Source organism: Taudactylus pleione, unplaced genomic scaffold (assembly GCF_031769625.1).
Source record: "Taudactylus pleione unplaced genomic scaffold, aTauple2 ptg000201l, whole genome shotgun sequence".
In the NCBI taxonomy this organism is placed as follows: domain Eukaryota; kingdom Metazoa; phylum Chordata; class Amphibia; order Anura; family Myobatrachidae; genus Taudactylus; species Taudactylus pleione.
The window spans coordinates 49,969,056-49,986,385 of record NW_028284603.1 but is presented as its reverse complement, the minus strand read 5'-3'; the positions used below and the strand labels follow the sequence as shown (position 1 = coordinate 49,986,385).

At 45.9% G+C, this 17,330-nt stretch overlaps 1 protein-coding gene across 2 annotated transcripts in view; it reads left to right on the top strand.

The window, feature by feature from the left end:
* POLR1B (RNA polymerase I subunit B) overlaps positions 1-17,330 on the top strand; it is a 34,267-nt gene that overhangs the window by 7,675 nt on the left and 9,262 nt on the right. For both annotated transcript variants that reach the window (XM_088477374.1, XM_088477375.1), the window contains exons 6-9: positions 6,905-7,128; positions 8,601-8,772; positions 10,391-10,562; positions 10,929-11,210. In XM_088477374.1, the coding sequence (XP_088333500.1) occupies positions 6,905-7,128; positions 8,601-8,772; positions 10,391-10,562; positions 10,929-11,210 (850 nt within the window). The remainder of the gene's footprint in view (positions 1-6,904; positions 7,129-8,600; positions 8,773-10,390; positions 10,563-10,928; positions 11,211-17,330) is intronic.

The window sequence follows — 17,330 nt, the reverse complement described above, 5'->3', positions numbered from 1 at the left end:
TTACGGAAGCAGAACAACGTATCTCCAATGTTGAAGATGAGCTAACAGAGGCACAAAGCGTAATACGTACACAGGAATCAGCGATCTCTGCTATGCAGGAAAAATTGGAAGACTTAGAGAATAGGAATCGCCGCAACAATTTAAGGTTAATAGGCCTACCGGAATCTGTTAAGCAAAGAGATCTCATGGATTTCGTCTCTAAATGGTTACCCTCTGAGCTCAATTGCTCGGCTTCTTCCAATACCCTCATCATAGAACGAGTTCACCGCATAGGCCCTGACCGTGCTTCTGACCAGAGAAGACCTACACCTGTCATAATGAAAATGTTGAACTACCTAGACAAAACTCGCATACTGGACGCCTACCGCAAATCAGAAGGCCTCACCTACCAGGGGCACAAATTGTTGTTGTTTCAGGACTTCTCGTATCAAGTAGCAATGAAAAGAAGGGAATACTCTACTATTTGTAAAGCATTATTTGATCTGGGACTGAGATTTGCATTAATGTACCCTGCGAAGCTGAAATTCCTACATAACGGCAAACAACACTTTTTCGATTCTCCATCGTCTGCAAAGACTTTTCTGGACTCTCTAACTGACCAAATCACTCCTCAAAATGATATCGTGACTTAAGAAGATACATTTAATTGTACAAATCCGTCTCCTATCGCAAACATGGAGAGTTTGTTATTGGAAATATATATCTTATGCTTGTTTTCAAGATTTCTGGTTATTTCAACAACTGCTAAACGTCAACGGCAGAATTGTCAAGATAATCTCTGGTTTGTTGTTTTCTCCCCTTCCTTTTACACATTTACCATTCCTCCTCTTTCATATCCCCTTTTTTATTTTCTTTTATTTCTTTTTTTCAATTATCGATACTTTTATACCTCACTGGGTTTAAATAGGCCCGTAGAGCCTTATTTTTTGGTTCTTAAAATTTTCAAAAATTGTAAGACTGCATTATGTTTGTTATATTCCATATATTATGGCAGGTCATGTTTTTGTTTTTGTGTTATGTGTATTTCTGTAATGGCACTTTCAAGGTTTTACTGCAGGCGCTCTCTGCATGCTGGGACTGAGAGCGTGATGGTCTCTTTACGATGGTTCACTTTTTTGATCTACAGGACAGGTATAGGATAACACAATGTCTCACTCTATTGCTGATCTCACTAAAACACAAAAAAACATAAGATTTTTAACTTGGAACGTAGAGGATTTAAACACCCCGATTAAACGGTGTAAAATACTACAACAACTTAAAAAATTTAAACCTGACATAGCAGTGCTACAGGAGACCCATTGGAGACGGGGTGACCCCAATACTCTTAGAGACTCATGGATAAAAGATTATACAGCTGCATCTTTCACATCTAAAAAAAGAGGGGTGCTGGTGATTTTCCATAAATCTTTAAAATACACAGTTGTAGACTCGATCCTGGACACCGAGGGCAGATTTCTCTTTCTTAAACTGAATTTAGAAGGTGAATTAATCACGCTTGTCACTTTGTACGCTCCCACAGGTCACAACAATGCATTCTTCTCCGATCTCTACGCCCGACTCCAGAATTGGGCAGAAGGCGCCCTCGTCATAGGAGGAGACTTCAACACTACTCTTTCTCCTAGTCTGGACAGAACGGGAGCATCCGGTGAGTGGCGGGGCAGCACATCTCCAACGCTACAACTACTAATTGAATCCCTCGCCCTAGTAGACCCATGGAGACACCTCCACCCCTTAGCACGTGATTACACGTTTTACTCCCACCCCCATCACTCCTCAGCTAGATTGGACTTCTGGCTGGTCTCAAGCTCATTAATTAATAGGATTCAAACATCTCATATAGAAAACATAGTCATCTCCGATCATGCGCCTACATGGTTCACGTTACAACTATCTACCCCCAAAACATCTTCCTTCAATTGGAGATTCCCCTCATACTTATTCACTTCTCCAGACTTCAAAAAATACTTAGAACAACAATTTCTTAATTATGATAATGATAATGCTTCTCATATTGGCGACATATCATTGTTCTGGGCCGCATCTAAACCAGTAGTGAGAGGGCATATTATGGGATATGTTTCCCATAAACGCCGTAAACTTAACACACGTTTCACGGAATTGAGTAACGCCCTATCACAATCGTATGCCATTATGCTGCAAAATAACAACACAGAGACACGGCGGAATTATTTGAATAACAAAAATTTATATGACACATTGTGCACTGAAAGAGCCCAATATTATCTAGATTTCCAGAAACATCGCTATTTCCGTTGGGGAAATAAAGCGGGCAAACTGCTAGCTAATATAGTGAGAAGTCAGAAAACATCCTCTCCCATTCTTTCTCTTAAAGGTCCCCTAGGATCATTACATACCAACGAGGACATTGCGGCCTCTTTCTTACAATATTACACAGACTTACACTCCGCACAGGATGATAACCCTGTTCTGGGGATGAACTTTTTGAAAGAGGCTAATCTACCTTCCCTCTCTGAAGAGGCCCGCGACTCCCTAACAACTCCTGTTTCGGAGTTGGAGGTTGCTCTAACTATCAAATCCCTGGCCAACGGAAAGACACCCGGCCCAGATGGCCTTAGTGCCGAGTACTACAAAATATTAAATCCACTTGTAACCCCTCATTTAGTTTCCTTATTTAATTCAATATTGAAGGGAGCCTCAACACCACCAGACTTTAACCAGGCCCGAATTATCCTTCTCTTGAAACCTGAGAAAGACCCTACGCTGACCCAATCATATAGGCCAATATCTCTGCTCAACCAGGATTTTAAAATCCTCACTGGTATTATCGCTCAACGTTTACAATTAGTATTGCCACATCTCATACACACCGCACAAACTGGGTTTATGAAAGGACGACACTCAGTGATCAACGTCCGACATTTGATTGCAGGATTAACTAAATCTCACCAAATGAGAAATAACCAAACGCTCCTTGTCAGCTGCGACGCTGACAAGGCCTTTGATAGGGTGTCGTGGAACCACCTGCGCATCTTCCAGCTACAAAATTTTGGTCCCGAATTTATTACATTATTCAAAACAATATACCACACCCCTATAGCATTCCTAACAGTTAACGGCCTGAATACTCCATCCCTTAGACTACATAGGGGAACCCGACAGGGTTGTCCCCTATCCCCTTTATTATTTAACCTGGCTATAGATCCTCTTATCCGCACCTTTTTGCTATGTCAACAATGGCAGGGAATAAATATCGGAAATAATACTTTGAAAGTCTCCGCGTATGCGGATGACTTATTACTGTATTTTGAGAACCCACATTCTGCCATACCTAAACTCCTTCATATCCTGAAAGACTTCCATATTATCTCTGGTTTTTTGATAAATTATAACAAAACAGAGGCCTTGGCCCTACACTCGGACGTCACAAAAAACTGGAAAAATTCTTTCCCATTTAAATGGGCCAAAACAACTCTAAAATACCTAGGCCTTAATATCCCGGCACATCCCTCCGCCCTATACTCAGTCAATTTCCCTGCTTTAATACAACGTACACTTTTAGATTTTAAAAAATGGAAACATCTCCCACTCTCATATCTCGGTAGATGTCAATTAATTAAAATGATATCTTTTCCTAGGATTTTATATTTTTTTCAGATGCTCCCCTTGCTTCCTTTAGAATCTGATTTAAAATTGATTAACAAAGCGATCAGCAAGTTCATTTGGGCGAACAAAAAACCCAGGATTTCATTATTCAAACTCAGCCAACCACCTGCTTTAGGCGGAATTAATCTCCCTTGCTTAAAATCTTATGCTATTGCGTCAAATTACCGATACGCAATTGACTGGATTAGAGGAACAAATGGATTTGCTGACACGCTAATAGAGCAATCTTTTAGTGTTGAAATGCCATTAGCTAGTTTGCTACACACACGACCCTTGTCCTTTCCACCTCACGTAGCACAAAATCTACTACTACATACTACATGCTTGGCTTGGCGCCGAGCCAGAACTCAAATGAGAGTCCCTCCCAATGTCTCCTTGTTCCTTCCTATCGGCCATAACCCAGGGTTTGATGCTGGTTTTCTAACACAGACTTTCAAAACCTGGAACACACAGGGATTGCGTTACATATATCAATTATTGGATCTCTCCACAATGACTATTTACTCTCATAACCAAATACAGGAAAAATTTCCCTGTATCCAAATCCCTTTATTTATATATTTCCAAATACGTAGTTATGTCAATACTTTACTCCCTAAAATTCCCATTATACCTGGGAAAAATGGTTTGGATGATGTGCTGTCTCGCTGCCTCTCTATGTCATTTTCCACTTCTATGCTATACACCTATATACGCCGGGAAATAAATTTGGAAGTGGAGACGGTGGGATTTGCCAAGTGGCATTCCACATTCCCCTATCCGCCATTTTGAAATCTTTTGTTAGACTCAATAAGCAATTAATTTCGGGTTCATACGCGGAAATGCAGTATAAATTATTGCATCGTGCCTATTTCACCCCCAAATTAAGACTCATCACAGGTACTTCCACAGACTCAAATTGTTTTAAATGTGGTCAACCTGATGCGGATCTAATGCATTGTATGTGGCACTGTGCGGAGGTACAGAGGTTCTGGTCCTTGGTACACACCTATATATCCACCAAGTTGGGAATTGCCTTTGAACTAACACCCGAGTGGGCTATGTGGGATATTGTACCATCATCTGGATCATCCTGTGCCCCTGGAGGTGCCCGTCTATTACTAGCAAAGATTGCAGCAGCTGCGAAAAAAACAATATTATCTCAATGGATATCCACTGACACTTTAACGCTCAGTCTTTTACAACCTAGAATTACATACCTATTTAATATGGATTGGTTAGAACTATCCCTTAATAAAGACAAGGAAGCAGAGAAGTTCTTTAATATTTGGCTTCCATATGTTCACACATTAACACCTCAGGTTAAAGACACGCTTCGAGCTGCAATTCAACTTACAGCCTGGTATAATGAAGAAACCTTGTCTTCAGGTGAACCACCATTTTAATTCCTGTATTGTTACGTTCCTCATGGATCCATTGTATTGCACATTACTGTTGTGATCCTGTTGATGTCTTGTCATTTTCTGATCAACATGTTATATTGTTTATTGCGGTTTTACAATAAAAATATGTTTTAAAAAAAAAAGATTGCAGGTGGGTGTTAAACTGGGTACACACGGTACGATCTGCACAACCTACGATATCGTTGAACGATTTCCCTTGAACTTTCTGTAGTGCAGGACAAACGATATTGGGTGTGCACACTATGATAGATATATTTCAGTGAAGTCATCCTGCCACATCTCTGAACATGCAAATCATGATGAAATCGTCCAAGTTGGACTACATGTATGGGCGACCATAGATATCGTTATCGTCCATGCGGGAACGTGCATCGTTGGTCGTTCACTGCAAAAAAAATCAATGATATGAACGATTTATCGTTTAACGATATTGTTATTGTTCATAAATATCTTGTGTACGCACCATTACATTTTGAAAGTTTCATAGGTGTCTTTAAATGACACAAATATATACTTATAGGCATTTTTATGCACCCATAACTGAAATAGAACATTTATTTTGCAAAAAAACACTTGGTTTCTGTCATTATTTCACGGTTTTAGAAGAATGCATATAACAGCCATTTGACACATTTTAGAACTCCACATACTTTTATTATGGCCACTAATAACTTTTATATTGTTATCCTATATCCATTTGGCTTTTTTTGGGGCACAGGCAGATTTTCCTATTTTTACTTATACTTATCGTGGCAAAATACATGAAAGATTATTGTGCAAATGCCGCTTCCTGACTTATAGTATTGCGCGAAAAAGGCGAACGCGCATAACAGTGATAAATTCTAGCACCTTCGCAGGTTTTTACCACTTTACATGCGATAATGCAATAAGTTATCACGGCTAATTGAATTCCCCCCTAGTATTTACATTACGCTATTATATTTTCTGCTCAGTATTTAAATGTTTGATTATTATAACAGTAGTAACATATAACTTGTACAAGCAACAAGTGAATTGTTGAAGGGTATGTGCTAGAGATGGACAAAATCATTGTGATATCATGTAAACTGAGTTTTGTGACAGAGCGATTATATAATGGGGGGGTTAGAGTGGCACGTGGAGGCATGTTGGAGGAAGTACCTGCTGTTTCAGTTCTACTGGGCCCAGCAATTTTCTGAGGACAGCCCTGATGGTGGGGATAAGTATTACTGTAGTTTCCATTACAGAAGACAAGTGGTAATGTTAATCAGTATTGCCTTCTCCAAATGCTTGTAAAACAGAACAAAGGTGATTCAAAACCACTTGTGCATATACAGTATACTACCACACTGCCTACTTCAGCTATAATTTTCCTGTATATGGGAACGCAGATGGCGGATTATATTCCACCCCTAATAAGGCTGGTATTGGCAAACACGTGTTTATGCCCCAAATACCATCATGCAGCGTCTCAGATTTTGGTCCCACGTGGCCCCTGGGTCCGCGTCTTGATTTTGTTTGTTTTATATCGTGTTTTCCACCTATTTGAAGTGCCTGGGATGTAGCTGTAAGTCTTCAGATGAGATGTATGGTATCCTTTATAGTACACGAGAATAACCTTTCTACTACTGAAAACGTTCACATCAGTTATGACATTGTTACTCCTCAGTTATGATATAATATACTTCTCCCACAGGTAACGTAATATGTATATATTTGTTTGGACTCTAGTATTGTGTTTCCCATTATTTTGTGGCTTTATATGGGTTCTTATATGTTTGTGACTTGTTGGAAAACCTCTATGTTCTGATAGAAATGTGTGCAGTTACGTTCATTGTTCTGTTTCACCTATGTATTGAATTATTCCCTTTCAGGCATTGGTTAGCTTCTCAGATTATCAGATTTTCTCAGAGTTGATCAAAGGCAAAGAGGACAATTCCTTCTACAGAGATTGTGTCACACAGATGCTGAGAGTTGTAATAGAGGAGGGATGTCTGAGCCAAAAACAAGTTCTCGGATATCTGGGTGAGCGCTTCCGCGTCAAGTTTGGCCTCCCGGAGTGGTATACGGATGAGCAAGTGGCAGAGCAGCTAATAGAGTAAGCCTTACAGCGATATTATGTTTAGTATCTTACCTGTAGCCCATTTAGCTGTATTCATTACAGTAACTGCAACTAGAAAACTTATTATTCTTTAGTAAGTGTATCCTCAGTAGTTGCTCCTATTGTAGTCACTGTTAGTTTTCTCAGTGTACTACAGAGAATCTACAAGGGGAACACATTTGCAAGAAATATATCCTTCTATCTTTCTGAAATAATAATAATAAAAAAATTTATTTTTAGTTTTGACTCTGTCACAGATTCTATGTGCAGCAGCTGGAGATCACGGAAATCTTATGTTGTGAGATCTATTTTGTGTACTCTGGGCCTTATTTACAGTTTGGCCCATTTTTGGCCCCGAATGTACAAGTGAAAAACTTAGTAGGACAAAACAATAATCGTTCAAAAAATCGTTGTGTGTGTATGCAGCTTTATTGTGATAATTGTTCTTTCCGTATAAAAATGTAATTGAATACAAACACCTCAACATCCAATGGTTACCACTATTTAGTAGGAATATCTTCTTGCAGAAGACAATTGGACTATAAGAGTTGTGAATACACAGCTGAACCTTAAAGATGATACCATGAGCTGTGATGCTAATGAAGGTTGTATTATCAGCTGGAGGGGCTAGCTAATCAGAATGCTGCCCGTGTCTTTATCATCACCTATCTTTACACCAGGCATCTGGTACCTACATAAGATTAGCTTCCTAAGAAGCTTATGTGGAGGTGTTTCCATCTCTAGGTGCCTCCTATCACTCTTACCTGCTCCTTCTACCATTCCAAGCATTAGGGGACTCCAAGTCTAAAATTCACACATCCACACTGCGTGCCAACTATATTTGGTACTTCTAAGTTCTTACATATGCCATTGCCTCCAGAGTGGCCTGAATTTTTCATAGCATGAATTCAACTAGGTTCTGGAAACATTCCTTAGAGGTTCTGGCCCAAGTGACATGATCACATCATAGTTGTTCCAGATATATTGGCTGCAAATCTCCTTTTCTACCACATCCCTAAGGTGCTCCTATTTAGATCACTGGTGACTGTGGAGGCCATCGCAGTACACTGAACTCCTATCATGTTCTTGGAACCAGCCTGGGATGATGTGTGCTTTGTGATATGGTGCGTTCTTCAGTTGTTAGTAGCCATTAGAAGGTGGATAGACTGTCCATAAAGAGATACACGTGGATTCATACACCAACAATCAAGTCTTCTCATTCTGCTTTTTGGTCTAAACAACAGCTGAACCTCTTGATCACGACTGTATGCTTTGCTGCCACAAGATTGGCTGATTGAGATAGTTGCAGTAACGAGCAGGGTTACCTTCTAAAGTGGCCACTGAGTGCATATGGTCACATTTCAGTGCATTTGTTTACATCATAGAAATGGACCCATGTCCAACTCTAAATGGGGCTGTGTATGTAATTGTTATTGTGTGTAATAATTTATGCTTTCACCCATTTGCAGACAGTGCATTTGCATACACCTCCACTCCAACACAGATAAATTCCACATGCTTTGCTATATGACAAGGAAACTTTTCACGTTTGCCAAAGAAGAGTGCCTGGAGGAGAATCCTGATAGCTTAATGACTCAGGAGGTCCTAACACCAGGACAGTTCTTACTGATGTTTTTAAAGGTACGTAGCTAGGTTAGATGCTGCAATGTTATCTATACTATGTGCTGCAAGAGCCTTGTGTGGGCATGATTTGCCCAAACCTCCCTCACCTGTACCTATAGTAAACCCAGCTTTGTATAAACTGAATACACACATTTTACTAGACTATCCACCCAAATCTACAAGTTTTACCATATTTGATAAAGCTTTCAATACTTTAATCCGCGTTTATTAGGTTTTACAGAGATAAATGAGCCCATTTCGTATTGGTTACTTTCTGTATTTTTCAAGATCTGACCACCTGCTCTTTTCTTCCATATAACAGAACCGCCCGCAAATTTTACATTTCCAACACACACCACAAACTGTTTACGCTACACTGTATATACACACTGGTTCCCTTCTCCTCTGGTGTCTCTGCATTGGCGACACACTGATATTTCTGTGTTTGGTTTTTTTGTGGGTCTGTGGAGGGATGTGCGCTGAGCATGCCAGGGTGTCAGTCTTTGTTGTGCACTGAGCATGTCAGGGTGTCAGTCTTTGCTGCATATACCATAGATGCCAGTGAAACTCTGATTATAGTGAAGGTGAGTTTGTTGCATGTACAGTAGAATGAAGAAGCAATCCTTCAGAAGAGGACCAGAGCCACAAGGCACTGTATTTATAGACAAATAAGCACTAAAAGTGTTCTAAATCCATATACCTGTCTTTGTTTTTTCTATATATATTGTATTGTGCTGGAATAAGTTGCGTTATCATTATAAGTTGTTGTTCAGATAAATGTGCTTCTAATATTACTAAAGATGTGATAAGTTTTTCAACATTTGGAAACCGGGAGCTGTCTATATTGTTTCTAACATTTGTGCAATTTCCCCAACATGGGTGATTTGTCTCTGATAGTAAATGTTTGGTAAAGCACACACAATTCTGTAACTGACGGCCTTATTCAGAGCTGGACGCTCTGACCAGTGCGCTCGCTCTGAATCAGGGCCCTCCTCCATGAAAATGGAGCGTCCTCCTGTACGCTCGTATAGCTGTGAGTCACCACCCACAGCATATACGAGCGTTCAAAAAGATGGTCGGGATGGTCTTGACCATCGCGACCATCGGACTTGCGACGGAGACCCTGCGGTAGGGTCTCCCTGCCACAAGCCCTGGAGTGATTTTGGCTCTATCAGTGCCAAAATCACTCCCACTGACATCACTAGTGATGTCAGTGGGGCCAGCTTCAGACGGTAGGCGTTCCCATGGGAACGCCTCAGTCTGGCAGGCACGCCCACCAAAGGGGGCGTGCTGTCAATCATCATCGACAGCACGCCCCCTTTGGTGCGAGACCCGGAGCGATGGGAAGCCCGTCGCTCCCCGGGTCTTGCGCATGCGCACGACGGAGATCCCTCCGTCGTGCGCATGCGCAGTGGGGAACATCGACCCACTTGCGAGCGTATGCTGCTCGCGAGTGGGTCTGAATGACCCCTTAGTCATTTGGATGTGGAACCACGTGTAAAGGAACTCTCTCCCTTTGTGTATTATCTGCATAAGATGTTACCTGCTGCAGAGCACTTTGTCTCCTTATAAATCAGTGTCAATAGCACTAACCAACAGAGTGTAACCCTTTCCCTGCACCTTTATCCTGATACAGGAGAAGATGGAGTCATGGCTGTTGTCAGCCAAATTTACTTTAGACAAGAAGGGCCAGAAGGCTAACCTTGTCCTGAAGACCGATACCATCATGAAAGTATTCAGTAATACCTCTGATGTGACCAAGCCATGTGAATACCTGCTGGCTACTGGAAATCTGCGCTCTAAATCTGGTGAGTTCACAGACCAGCTGCAGAGATGACAAATACAGGGTATCATTAGTGATGTTATGGCGGTTACATTCCTGATATCCCCTAAAGACTGAGCCATAGCGGTATATTTACTAAAGTGCAGATTTTTAGATATGGAGGTGTTGCCCATAGTACCTTCTAGAAGATAATAGATAGAATCTGGTTGCTATGGGCAACATCTCCACTTCTATAAACCCGCACTTTAGTAAGTATACCCCATAGTTTTGACAATAGACTGTTATGTAGGACATAGCAAGCTTTACTACAAACTCGTAAAATTCAGAAAACATTTGAAAATGCAAAGAATTGTTGATGCTTTTCTTCATTGTCCTGTGTTTTTGTGTGTAGGTCTTGGTATGCTTCAGAATACAGGTCTGGCTGTTGTGGCAGACAAGCTGAATTTCATCCGCTACCTGTCTCACTTTCGGTGCGTGCACAGAGGTGCTGCATTTGCCAAGATGAGGACCACCACTGTCCGTCGCCTTCTACCAGAGTCCTGGGGATTTCTGTGCCCGGTACACACGCCAGACGGCGAGCCATGTGGTCTTATGAATCACATGACTGTGGTGTGTGAGATTGTGACACAGACGTCCGTCAATGATCACTTGCTGGGCCTGCTATGCTTACTAGGTATTTCCAATAAAAGTTATCCATTTTATGCTAATAGTCTGTTTTATGGATGTGTTTCTCATACGGGTTGGGTACGGGATGTCGGCGGTCAAAATCCTGACAGGGTTAGGATACCAACACCGGTCTGTCGGTTTTCTAATCCTTCCTCCCTCTCCCTCTCCCTCCCCGGTGCCTAAACCTAACCATCCCCCCTTAGTGCCTAACCCTCCCCCTAACCACAGTACTTACCGTCAGGATGTCGGCGCCAGGATTCTGACAGGTGTCGGGATTGTGGCGCCGACATTCGAAGCGCCAGCATTCCTACTGTTGGGATATTGACCGCATCCCCCTTATACACACAGGGTTCTGGACTATTGATAGACAGTAAAAAGGTCGACAATGTCTAGATAGACACCAGATGTTAGACAGTCAAAAGGTCAACACACTAAAGGTTGACCTGTACAAATGGTCGACACAAAATGACCGATACATGATTATTTATTTTATGTTTAGGGGTAGGTTTAGATACTTACTGGAGGGTTAGGGTCAGGCACCTACCCCGACTGCTAGGGTTAGCCACCGGGAGGGAGGGTTAGACACTAAGGGGAGGGTTAGGGTGAAGATTAGGGCTAGAAAAAGAGAAAATATCATGTGTCGACCATTTTTGTGGCGCCCATTTGTACCTGTCGACCTTCTTACATGTCGACCATTAGTGTGGCGACATTTTGTCCCTGTCGACCTATTGACTGTCTAACATCTGGGACCAAATGTAATGGGGTGAGAGTTTAGAATATGGTTTCTCACACTTTTTAAACTCGGCCAATGAAATCGAGTCTGAGAACAAAGCAACAGCAAACTCATGTTTTTCAGACTCAAAAAAATTCACGATCATCCAAATGTTTTCCCATTTTGAATATAAAACTCGACCAATGTGATAGGTTACTGCTAAACGCTCACATTTTCTAAACTCTCCCCCTATTACATTTGGCCCCTGGTGTCTATCTAGAGACTGCCTACCTTTTTACTGTCTGTTAATCCACACCCATACACACATCCATGTTGCTCCATACGGCTGGTGAGATTCCCTTGCAACATTTTTGTTTTTCTCAACTTAAATACTTTTTTCTTCATTGTGCTACTTTTTCCTCAGTTATCCATTTTAGTGCACATATGTATTAAAGTTGGGGGCACACTGTACAGGGCTATTTTCTACTTCAGGGTCCATAGGGTATCCACAGGATACCTTGGGGTATAGGTGTGACGTCAGTCGCAGGGCACCAAAGAGTTAAGCTTTCAGCCTCCCAGGATGCACTAGGTCCCCCTCCTATACCCCGCCCCCGAGCCAAGGCACCTCAGTTTAGTTTGGTGCCCGGCCGGAGTCGGGTGCACCTGTTGGAGTGGGGGCTAGAAGAGCCCCTGAAGCTTATTCTTCATGCAGCTGTGGCTGCACAACTGGATGAACAGCATGGACAGTCAGTCCTGACGTCCATGCTGTCTTCCCTACACCCCGCCGGTACCAGAACGCCGGTACTGATCCGGGGATGCTGGTGGGCGTCTGGGGTCACAGCTAGCGGTGACCCCAGATGCTCCGGACCATGGCCGGATTCAAGGGGGACAGAGGTAAGCAGCGGGGTCCCGCGGTGGGTCCCCGCTGATCACATGGTCCTAAGTCCCCAGGCAGGGGGCTCCCTGGGGACTGGCTGCAGCGTGGAGCCAGGCGACCAACCTGCGCTTCCACTACCCCCTGGGACAGCGGACCGCAGCAGAGCGGTAGCGCTGCGGCGTCCCAGGGGTTAAATGCATGCCAGGGGAGCGCGCCTTCCCTGTCTCACAGCCGGCGCCTCCCCCGCTGCACACAGCCCTCTCTGCATGCTGCCGACTGGTCCTGTGGCAGCGCTCCTCCCCCAGGCCAGCCTCCTCTCTGCTCCTCGGCGGCCATCTTCTCCAGAACGCATGGTGAACGCTGCTGGAAGCGCTGGAAGGAAGCATCGTGGTCTGGGTCCCCCCGCATACCTCTCCTCCGCTGTGGTCAGGTCTGTGTATGCAGCGCTGTGTCCTACCAGGCCCTGTGTCTGTGTAGTTGAGTGATCAGCGCTGTTAGTGCAGGAATTGTTATTTTTCTGCATTGTATGTGACTGTGCTAGCGCTGCTGCCTGTAACTTTTCTTCTCTAAACTGTCAGCTTTATTACTGTCCCTGTTCTTTCTGCTAAAGCCCTTGCGGTGCGGTGCTGCAGGGTGGTCTCTCGCCTATTTAATACTTAATTGGTGAGAGAGGTCACATACGTGGTGCCATCATGTCTGAAAGTGATTTTCCCCTCCGGCTACAGTGTACCACGTGCAAAGTACCGTTAGCGGAGGGGGAGGGTAGCGCGGAGGGCCTTTGCCGGCAGTGTTTGTCCATGGCGCGGCCTATTACGGTTACAGCACCGGTACAGGAGCCGCCCTGGGCTTGTTTCGCTCAGGCGTTAACAGCTTTAGTGGGCCAGTTAGCTCCGCAGCCCGCGTTTACTCCGATGGGTTTGTCCCAGCAGTCTGTGGTGTCGTCACCCATGCAGGGGTTCCCACGACAATTGGTGGTACCCCACAGTCTCCCTATTTCCCCGCTCCCGGGTTCTCAGGAGCCAGCGTGGGTTAACTCCCTGACGAGTTCTGTACAGCACTTGTCGGATGTGTTGCAAGGGGAGTCTGTGATGCGGTCTCATAAAAGGCCGGTGGCGTCTCTGTCCGCTCCTTATGAGGATGACGAAGGGACGTCTGATGATGGGGAGATTCTAGATCCTTACGATCAGGAACCTCTCCATACTAAGGACGCTGATGCTAAGTCCAAAGTATATATTCCTGGACTTATTCGGGCGGTCCGCACAGCCTTGGTGATTGAGGACGAAGTTCCCCCAGCGGCTAAATCTAAGTATGCCTTTTTCAAAGATGTGAAGGGCGATGCCACAGTCTTTCCTCTTTCGGGTCAGTTGGTGGACCATTTAGAGGAGGCGTGGAAACAACCTGGCAAAAGATACCAGCCGCAGAGACGCCTGGCGGTGGCTTATCCGTTCGCGGATAATTATTTTGCGAAGTGGGAATCCCCTCCACAGGTGGATTCTCACGTGACCCGTCTTGTCCGTAGTGCCACATTGCCGATGCCATCCATGTCCTCCCTTAAGGATGCTACGGACCGCAAGGTAGAAATCTGCCTGAAGTCCGCTTATTCCCTTGCAGGGGGGGCAGCACGGCCGGCTATGGCCATTTGCTGGGTTGCCAGAGCGATGGAGCGCTGGGCGGATTCATTAGAGGCTTCTTTTGAATCCGACTGTCCGGCCGATCAGGCGGAGTTGATTGGCAATCTCCGTGATTCGGCCACCTACATCAACGAGGCGGCTCTAGACATTAGTACTCTGGTGTCTAGAATTTCTTCAGCAGCGGTAGCTGCTCGTCGCACCTTGTGGCTGCGATCCTGGAAGGCGGACGCAGATTCCAAGAAAGGTCTGGAAGCGTTGCCGTTTACCGGAGAAGTTCTCTTCGGTCCGGATCTGGATAAGATTGTGGCCACGCTGGCGGCAGCCAAATCTGCCTGTCTCCCGTCGGCCGCTGCTCCTTCTGGTTCGGGACCATCGTCCTTTCGGTCATCTAGGGCCCAGGGCAGGCCCAAACCACAGTCGTTTCCTCGGCAGGCTGGCCCTAAGAAATCGGTCAAGCCCCGGAAGCAGGCATGGAGTACCAGACGTCCGGCCCCCAAGCCAGATGACAAGCCTGCGGCCTGACGGTCCGGGCCTCCCTTTGGGGGATCCCAGGGTGGGAGGCCGCCTGCTACAGTTCGCCCAGTGTTGGTCGACCACTACGACAGACACTTGGGTTCTGGAGGTGGTTTCCCACGGATACGCCCTCTCCTTCCGGCACAGACCCCCGGCTCGCTTCTTCACCACGGGTCTCCCATCAGACCGGAACAAGGCTACGGAGCTGCGGAAGGTATTGCACACTATGCTCCAGGCTGGAGTTATAGTGGCGGTTCCATTCTCCCAGAGGGGCCAGGGTTTCTATTCAAATCTATTTTTGGTACAGAAACCCAATGGGTCATATCGTCCGATTCTCAACCTCAAAGCACTCAACAAGTCTTTGCGGGTCCCGAAGTTTCGGATGGAGACCCTACGGTCCATCATTCTGGCGCTGGAACCTGGGGACTACTTGGTGTCATTGGACATACAGGACGCTTACCTGCATGTCCCTATTCTTTGGCGCCATCAACAGTTCCTCAGGTTTGCAATCAGCAGCGACCACTTCCAGTTTCGGGCGTTACCTTTTGGCCTGGCAACAGCACCACGTGTTTTCACCAAGGTGATGGCGGTCATGGCGGCTTCTCTGCGGCTGCAGGGAGTCCGCATGTTGCCGTATTTGGACGACCTGTTATTGGTGGCAGGATCTCCAGAGCTCCTGTTACGCCACTTGGACCTGACCATTGCACTGCTGCAACGGCACGGCTGGCTAATCAACTGGCAGAAGTCCACTCTAATCCCGTCTCGGAGGATTCTGCATCTTGGAGCCTTATTGGACTCGGGACAGCAAAGGATCTTCGTGACGGAGGACAAGATCTCTGCTTTACAGTCAAGGGTGCGCAGTTGTCTGCACAGCCGCCGGGTGTCCTTACACTCGGCGATGAGGTTACTGGGCTCCATGGTGTCGGTGTTCGACATGGTGGAATACGCCCAGTTTCACTCCAGACCTCTGCAGCACCTGATCCTGTCCAAGTGGAACGGGCTGACTCAGTCTCTGAAGTCCCAGACGATTGTGCTCACCCAGGAGGTTCGCCTGTCCCTTACGTGGTGGTTACAGACGACCCACCTCAACAAGGGACGTCCGTTCTGGGTTCCAAATTGGGTCCTGTTGACAACGGACGCCAGTCTTCGGGGCTGGGGAGCAGTTTCGGGTCCACACTTGTTCCAGGGCAGGTGGACGCCGACAGAAGCGGAGCTTCCAATAAATATCTTGGAACTCCGTGCGGTCTTCAATGCTCTCCAGCAGGCACAGCGGTTTCTCCAGGGTCGCCCGGTGCAGGTCCAGTCGGACAACGCTACCACCGTGGCCTACATAAACAGGCAAGGAGGAACTCGCAGTCGGGCGGCTCTCGTAGAGGTCTCTCGGATCCTGGTTTGGGCGGAGCGCAATCTTCCGGCCATATCAGCGGTCTTCATCCCGGGAGTGCTCAATTGGGAGGCGGACTTTCTAAGTCGCCAGGACGTTCATCCGGGGGAATGGTCCCTGCACCCGGACGTTTTTCAACTACTGGTGGACAGGTGGGGTCTTCCAGAAATCGACCTCATGGCGTCCCGGCACAACAACAAGTTGCCGGTGTACGGGTCTCGCACAAGAGACGAAGGGGCGTCTCTGGTAAATGCTCTGTCCGTCCGGTGGACGTTCCGGTTCGCATACCTGTTCCCTCCGGTCTCCCTTCTTCCACGGGTAATCCGGAAATTCAAACAGGAAGGAGGGACGCTCCTGTTGATAGCTCCCGCGTGGCCCAGACGGCACTGGTTCTCAGACCTTCAGGGTCTGTCCGTGGACATTCCTCTGCGGTTGCCGCTACGACCGGACCTTCTGTCTCAGGGTCCTTGCCTTCACCCGGACCTGACTCGGCTGTCTTTGACGGCGTGGCTGTTGAGACGGCCATGCTGAGGTCCCGGGGGTTTTCCAGCTCGGTGGTGCGTACCATGTTACGAGCTCGGAAACCGTCTTCCGCGAGGATATACCATCGCGTGTGGCATACGTTCTTCCAGTGGTGTCGACCGAGAGGTTATGCACCGCGGGAGTTTCGTCTGTCTCGGATTCTCGCCTTCCTGCAAGCGGGACTAGATCATGGGCTTCGCCTTGCTTCTTTGAAGGTACAGGTTTCGGCCCTATCTGTCTGGTTTCACCGTAGGATTGCTACAATCCCGGATGTGCGCACCTTTATGCAGGGTGTTCTCCGCATTCAGCCGCCCTTTGTTCCACCTGTGGCGCCTTGGGATTTGGCTGTGGTCCTGAGGGCTCTCCAAGGACCGCCGTTTGAACCACTGGGCTCAGTGGATCTTAAATGGCTAACAGCTAAGACTGTTTTCCTTCTGGCCATTGCTTCGGCCAGACGTGTTTCTGAGTTAGGGGCTCTTTCTTGTAGA